General features: G+C 39.4%; 1 protein-coding gene across 1 annotated transcript; it reads right to left on the bottom strand.

Moving 5' to 3' along the window:
• Window positions 1-1,204: 1,204 nt before the first annotated feature.
• acer1 (alkaline ceramidase 1) lies at window positions 1,205-7,595 on the bottom strand. Its single transcript, XM_086115787.1, has 7 exons — window positions 7,424-7,595; window positions 6,645-6,757; window positions 6,427-6,541; window positions 5,055-5,193; window positions 4,522-4,659; window positions 2,427-2,564; window positions 1,205-2,355 (listed from the first exon to the last, which is right to left on the bottom strand). The coding sequence occupies exons 1-7, from the start codon at window positions 7,428-7,430 to the stop codon at window positions 2,178-2,180; spliced, it is 828 nt and encodes a 275-aa protein (XP_085971913.1). The 5' UTR covers window positions 7,431-7,595; the 3' UTR covers window positions 1,205-2,177.
• Between the last annotated feature and the right edge of the window lie 737 nt (window positions 7,596-8,332).

The raw sequence follows: 8,332 nt of genomic DNA on the forward strand, positions 1-8,332 counted from the left end.
GGCGTTAGACCTCAAAAGAGTACAATGCACACACAAATTTCCTTTGCTGAGATGTGCTTTGTGAAACATACCATGAAAAACAAAAGCCACTGTTCTTTCTCAACTTATTCTATTATAATAGATCATGTTAGTGCGGCACAGTGACCAACTGGTTCGTACATGGGCCTCACAGTGCAGAAGTGCAGGGTTTGATTCCAGCTCTGGCCTTCCTGTGTGGAGCTTCTCCTCATGCATGCGTGGGTTTTTTTCTGGGTTCTCCGGTTTCCTCCCATGTTGCAAAAACCTGCAAGGCAGGTGAATGGAACACTCTAAATTGTCTTATTGTTCTATGACTGCCCGATCGAAATAAACCTCAATCAAAATCAATCAAACGTCATTAGATTTTTGTCTATACTTAGAGTAAGGTTCTAACGCTGAAAGTTCATCAGCGAAAAGTGCGTGGTGATTTTTTTGTTTGAAGAAAGGGAGTAGGCGCCCACTGCTGAGAAGTCTCCGAGGCGAGACTTTGATGTGAGATTATTGTGCCTCAGCTTTGGCTCAAAAGGTCACCACATTCGTTCTGGCTTGTCTGTCAGTCAGTCTGTTTGTCTTTTGTCTGACCTTCTGCCGTTCATTGTGCTGAACTGGTGTGAAACTTTTATGGAGACATCAACCTAGAAAGTATAAATCAAGTTATTTTGTAATTTACCCTTGTGATGTTACAGAACAAAAAAAAAGTAACATTACAACGTGATGCAAATTGTTAGGTCAGTGTTGTTCTTTGTTACTTTCACTTTTATAGCAAATAAGTTTTGGGGATCATCAACAATTCTATTAGCTTCACGAATAATCAGGATTTTATCGAATCACACCACCATGAAGACCTTAATACCATGTCAATAATGTCAAAAAATATCGGTCATGTTTTTTGCCATCCATCCTCGTAGTAATGTTTCTTTACAGATGCACCAAAAAGTCAAATTAGAACTAGAACTTAGAACTCCTTTTAACTCTCATATTTCACCCATTTAGGGACCAACCATTCAGCAATTACAATAATTGATTCAAGATGCAGTTTTTTTTAACAATGCCAGCATGAGTCCATGTGAGGTCACTGTTGAGCCTTAACATGGAGCAAAATCTTGATTCTTTCCATTTCCATCATTTGGTTTACATCCATTGTTGTAACGTTCACCATCATCCACAGAATATCAGCACCAGGAAATGTGATTTCTATGTAGCTGTGACACATTTTATTTTGGAAAAGAATTCAACTCGAGCACTACATCACACAATGAGCTACATTACAACTCCAACTAAACACATGCAAACTTATTATTTCAATGCTGTGATGGCAGGAGTAATAATGCTATCAAAAACATTCAACACTTAATGAAATGCATATCTGAATCTATGGACTGAAAGTAAATAAATTATTGAAACGCAACTGCCTGAAACTCATTTGCAACAAGACAACCATTCAAATCGCACAGGTTCACTTGTATAATAACTTATTACAGAGAATCTAGTACATTGACATGATTTGGATGGAGGTAACGTTTGTGACCAAGCTTTGAATACAAACACATTTCGATCTTAAAAGACATTCAAGTATCGGGAAAAGATAAATGTAATCTAGAATCATGAATAACCATCTGCATACTCAAACTTTAATAAATATTCATGAAAAAAAGATAATTTTTCATTTCAATTGACACTCTCAGAGAGCCATTTGTTTAACATTGTATCTTATAAAAGAGTTGTAAAATTGCACGGCATTACACTGAAAGTTTAAAGCTTTGTTTTTTGTCCAGCCACGAGTGCCAATGTTTTGGAATCTCTCATTCGACACAAACCATGAGTATGTGAGTACATGTAGGCTACCTATCATAAAGTGTCTGGTGAGATCATGATATATATGAGGTGTATGTATGTATGTATGTATGTATGTATGTATGTATATATGTATGTATGTACTGTATGTATGAATGATTCTGAAATGTGAAGCCAATATTTAAAAAAACATTATTATTAATATTACTATTATCATTATTATTATTATTACTACTATTATTATTATTATCAATTACATTTGTTACTATTTATACATAGGCTACAGAGTGAGATACAATGCTGTCCTGCCATCAGTTATCTCGAATAATTTAAGTTCAAAAATGCACTCTGCACTGTGACAGTCATTAGCACCGTTTGAGCGTCTTGGTTGTGCCTTTCAAGACAATATGAGGTAATCCAAGTGCCAATTTATCACAGGGCCAGTACTGCAGTCCAGGCAATGAGTAGGGGATCTCGTAGTTGGCATCAAGGTAGGCTATCAGCGTACTCCCATATGCCACAGCGATGACAATCAAAATGTGCCTGAGGGATAGTCCAAGGGGATCAGAAACTCAGGGTTTACAATACACGAGGCACACAGAACACAAACTTACCAGATACTGTGCAAATAACAGAAGTTTATCCTCTGCCAAAACCCACAGCCAAAGCGATCACTAATCCAACAGGAGATAGCCAGGATCCACAAAGCCACTGACCATTTGGCCAGTCTCAAAGCCTTCTGGTCAGTACAGCTAAATAAATAGGATCAGAGAAAATTACATCACGAGCAATTAGTTAAAGTATGTAAATGCTCGGAAATACCAAGACAAACAGTCTGTGAGGCTCATGTTTACTCCAGAGCATATTTGAGCAATTTTCAGAAACAATACATATGTGCCTCCTGGGAGCTATGAAAATCATGAAATAGTCACAGTAGTAAGTGCTAAGATTTTGTGGTGTCGCCATTGCTTTTCTGGCCAAAATCTTGTCTCGTTCTGTGGAAAGTAATCTGGAAGAAATATGTATAGTACCGTATTGGCCCGAATATAAGACGGCCCTGATTATAAGACGACCCCCTGTTTTTCAAGACTCAAGTTTGAAAAAAGACTTTTTGAACACCAAATGAATTTTTATACAGAAAATAATTACAGTACATCTGAAACCAATGATTATAACAATATATTTGCGTAAAAAAGCATGTTATTTGGCCTCATTCAAATCTAAAGTGCAATCACATTCGTAAATGAATGGCTTCTGGTTTTTGAAATGTAATTTACATCATAACTTCTCCTCAGCTGCCAGTTAACCTGGCTGATCTTCGACCCACTTTTCTCCAGATTGTCACGTGTCATGTTTCTCCATTTTCTGTTGTCTCTTCTATTGTTTTCTTCTCTTTTCCTTCTTACTGCTATTTTTTACTTTCCTTCTTCGTGCTACCGCTATTTTTATTTTTATTCTTCGTGGCAGGGGTTCACTTTGGCCTGGGGAGGCAAGTTCAGCATTCGCTTCAATGATATTTGCCGTCATCTAGCGTAGTGAATGGGTATAATGTCTGGACCCCAAATATAAGACGACCCCCACATTCAGTCTTATTTCAATGCAAAAAACACCGTCTTATATTCGGGCCAATACGGTATTTAATGAATAGAAATCAACCGTCTCAAAAGAGAAGTCATTTGACAAGTCTGAATGTGAACAAACCAAGCTCCACTTTCATCTAAACTGAATCAAAATTTTCCATACCAGGCCAGTTGACCAACAGTATGTCCCTTCTGTCACTTTTTGTCATTCTAAACCTGTTGCAGAAAACTGGGAAAACCACGCCACGTTGAATGTATCAGTCGGAATGAGACAAGACTAACAAACAACAACACTAAATTGATTGTTGGGCTGCTAGGATCTGCTGTATTTCTTGCCATTCTGCTTTTGCCTACAGTATGCAGATCAGTCTGATGGCACTACTGTAATTGCTTAAATGTATTTGTGTTATAATGTCACTCCAAATTTCAGTGACAAATTAACTGTTTTTTTTAACATACTTTGAATGTTGAAGCAGAAAGAGTGGTATTTAATGTCAAAATACAGTAAATCACAACCACATTAAAGACCCAATTTTATTGTGACACACTTTTATTCCTTCCATCCATAATCTGAACTGTTTATCATCACAACTGTTGCGGGCATGCTGGAGCCTATCCCAGCTGTCTTCAGGCAGTAGGCGGGGTACACCCTAAACTGGTTGCCAGCCAACGACTTTTATTTCTTGTCTCGGTGATATCAAGTCGTTTTCATGAATGCGAATCTGTGCACCCATGCATAACATAACTCAATGTTGCTCTGCTTATTTCACACATCGCCACGACTTCCTACTTTTACCACGTTCTGTTAGAAACGTTATCCTTCTATTCATTATCTGTAAACTTGTCCTCATTAAAGTAACTGTTGAGCTGATTTTGGGCCATAGGCGGGGTACACGCTCGACTGGTTGCCAGTCAATGGTAGCTCTTAACTTAATTGTTATTCTGAACCCAGGATGACCAAGTACTAGAAATAGCACCTTGTCGTAACTGGTTTTGATAATGAAAAAGTCTCAATAGGGAGTAGAGTACCTTATTACGGTACTATAAAACTTACCCAACCACAGAAAAAGTCATACTTCATACCAGAAAAGCTATGATTTCAAAATTCAATCTGTAATTAGCCTCCTACCATCTCATCTCAATAGCCAGAATGTAGAGCATGTGCAGGCCGAAGCAGTTGAGCGCATAGGCATTGACAGTCGGTTTGACAAAGGAGGACACTGAAGTGGCGACAGTCACCACCAGGATGAGCCTTGAGAAGGTGGACCTGTTCATGACACATAGGGAAGTCTTCAAGGAAAAAAAAAGTACAGACATGCAAAATAGTTTCAGGGATCGTTTAAAAATGCATTCACCTTTTCAAGCTATCTGAGGGTTAATTATTATGAAAGGTTAAGGCAGAGCTCCATTGTAATAGGCCTTTTTTGTCAGTTTGTGTTTCAGGTGGTAAAGCTGTATTGTGTCTTGTTGACAGTGACTCCTGTTGGAGCTGTCAGACAGGCTCCTCCGCCAGCACAGGTTAGGTTTCAGAGCGGCGTGTGTGCATAATGAATGAATAGCTTTTCCTTTTATCAGAAGGCATTAAAGCGAGCAAGCCTAATCTACCTCCTGAATGATCACACAGATTGTAATACAGTAGCTGCTGGGTTGTTGTTGCTTTACCTGTCCTTTATAAAAGAAGGGAACAACCTTCGTGGGAACCATATGGCGTATCCCACCGCCAACACCCACAAGATTGACAACTCATCCAGCATCTGGCCAACAAAACTGAGAGTCATGTGGAAATAGGCAGAGAAGATACCTGAGAGAGGGAAAACCCTAGTCAGCAAAAAGCCTCATTTGACCTGCTCACATCACATAGAAATGATGATTTTAGGAGTATCAAAGACAAGACATCATAATCAGTGATTAGATTTATAGATTATCAGAAGAATTCTGTCGGCTGAGTGGAAAATATTGTTTAATCGTGTCTTTGAAACTAGAGTGCTACCTCGAGGAGTGTTACAAACAGCAGAGGCTCTGCCGTTTCAGTGACAAAAAGAGATGGGGGAAAAAAAATGAGGAAAGCTGAGAGAAGCCTCGTACAAGTCGACTGATTTTTAACATCTTAACCGATATTTAAAATGTGAAAGACAAAATAAATGTCACTGCTACCCAGCACACACTTAAGAATACCTCCAGCGAAAAAGTTATGAATGCCGTCGCCTAAACACATCGGTCGAGTGCAGTACTAAAACTGAATTATGACAGGCGGCATGTTGCCGCACGTCCGTTCAGAATAAAACAGAGAAAGGAGTACTACTTAGAGTAGTAGTCGTCATGTCGAAGTAGAAGAAGCCGTAGGCTAACTCTTTGGATATCTTATAACTAATGTACATTGTGGAGCAAACCCTCCTCCTTGTCATTTCTGAGTAGTTTTACAGTTTCATATACTCTACATATTGAGTGTATTATTTTTACTGTTATTATTATTATTATATTTGACATCCCCATCGGCCTCTGTTGGCCTATTCATCCATTCATCCACCCATCCATTCATTCACTGGCCCATCGTCATCCATCTATATGCCTAACTCAAATTATCCTCAAATTGAGGGTTCCCTCCCTTGTGGTTTCTTTCTGACTTCCGGGTTGAGTGAACGCTGGCGCGTTTTGGCTGCCGCTGCTCAACCCGTATTGTTTTGTGTTTTTTGTTATTGTAAAGTGTCCTTGGGTGTCTTGAAAGGCGCTTATAAATAAAATGTATTATTATTATTATTATTATTTCTATTGTGATGAATGACGGGACTTGCGTTATACAAGTACTCATCTCAAACAGACGCTCTTCCATTTTTTAACTACAGCAACAGCACATGCATCAGGTCACTTCGGGGCATCGGACCATGCTCAGTATTGACCATACTCAAAGGGATTTTTGATCATAAATATTGATTGATAGGTTTAACAATTCGGATTGTCAACCGAGACTTTTTTTCTGAGCAGATCAGGTCAACAGGGAATTTAATTCAGGATTCATGTAAGACAAATGACTTACCCACAAATAACATCATGACCCAGACGAGATGGGTTGCCAAGTTCCTCTCTTTGGCGTAAGGGTGAAGAAGGTAGAGCATGATGGGAGATATAAGGAAAAAAATGAAGCTGCTCATCTATGAGGGAAAAAAAAAGCTTTTCAGCATTGAATACAACCAAGCCCAACAGGATTTAGATTGTCAATAATAAGCGATGAAGAATCTCTATAAAGTATCTCACAGTGTTGAAGAACTCCACCACATGTTCAGAATGTTTGTAGTTGTCTTCACACCAATCAATGTCTGAGCTCTCGTAGGAGAAAACTCCTGCCATCCTTTCACTTGAGTAGAACCCTGACGGACAGATAGACAGAAACTCAGATGAACAAAAACCTGAACAATAAATGGTCAGCTGCACGCACACACACACACACACACACACACACACACACACACACACACACACACACACACACGCAGGTGGACTGGGGGAATCATTGTTGGTGGTTTATGGAAATTGACCCTCCCTTCATGCCCCTGGATTCAAATATGCATTTGCTTACTTTCACAAAGCCTTTGTGTACTGCACTGACTGAAAACGCTGCTAACACTCCCATTGTCGAAGACACAAAATGGTATCGGGAGGATTTAACCTATTTTTGAACCACAAATAACTATCAAATAAAGCAAATGGAGGTTATAGCAATATACATAAAGTATTCTTATCTTGAGATGAAAGGAAAAAAAACGCGGAAGAACCACTGTTCATTGCATTTTCACACTCAGTATGGTTCCGTAGAAAGTCAAAATGATGGAAAATTAGATCAGATCTGATTACAATAGATCCACATTTTTCTATTACTACTACTTTGTATCTACTGTATCTTGCTACAGACTGCCCGACCTTCCTGTCAAGATGGATAAGCTCAAGTTTGTGGTTTCCATATCTTAGTTTACAGTGGCAGCACCCATGCAAAACATCTCTTGTAACATGGACAGTGTTGGGAATATTTCACCTACCTCCCATGCCCAACTTCTTGCTTCCAGTGCATCCAGTTTAGAAGTGCTGCAAGGTTCCAGGTGACTCAACAGGTGAATTTTGACAGGGTGGAGCATCAAAACGCTCGCAATCCTGTCGCACCAGACTGTGACATCACTGACGAGCACGTGCCGCATTTTAATGGCGCTAGACAATCCATGTGGAAGGACCAAGCAGCACCCCCCCCCCCCCCCACCTTCCTTTTAAGGTTTCTTTGCTGGACAGCATTATGAAGTAAAACACAGATGAGACGAGTAACAGGTGCAGTAGCACATCTCTGTGTAATTCTTCGTAAGGAAAGGAGGATCAACCGGTCCATCTGCCTGTTCCTCTGTTTGAGTGTGTGTGTGTGTGTGTGTGTGTGTGTGTGTGTGTGTGTGTGTGTATTCCTCATGTAATGGGGATATATATTTACAATCTGTTACATAGCAATTTGAATCCTTTAAATATATATTATATGCTGAACAAATATTTAAACACAACACAAATTAGTTTTTGCTCTCATTTTTCATGAGCTGAGCCGGAGGACTGAAGACTTTCCCTTTGGACACAAAAGGCCTATTACGCTCAAATATTGCTTACAAATAAGATGTGTCTCGATCGATATTGGTGAGCACTTCATGCACTCCTTGCCGAGATAATCATCCACCTCACATGTGTCTTATCAAGATGCAGAATAGATACCATGATTATTGTACAGTTGTGCCTTGGGCTGCTCACAATCAAAAGCCTTTTCAAAATGTACAGTTTTACAACATTGAGAGGGTCCAGGGGTCATAAAGCCAGTCAGGATCTGGTGTGAACACCATTTGTGGAGTCCAACACAAAATATGGATGTAAACACACACGAGACATACATGAGTATACATGAGTATGTCTCGTGTGTGGGG

The sequence above is a fragment of the Hippocampus guttulatus genome, chromosome 7 (assembly GCF_054856545.1).
Source record: "Hippocampus guttulatus isolate MCC_2025c chromosome 7, RoL_Hgut_1.0, whole genome shotgun sequence".
NCBI classification, from domain to species: Eukaryota; Metazoa; Chordata; class Actinopteri; order Syngnathiformes; family Syngnathidae; genus Hippocampus; species Hippocampus guttulatus.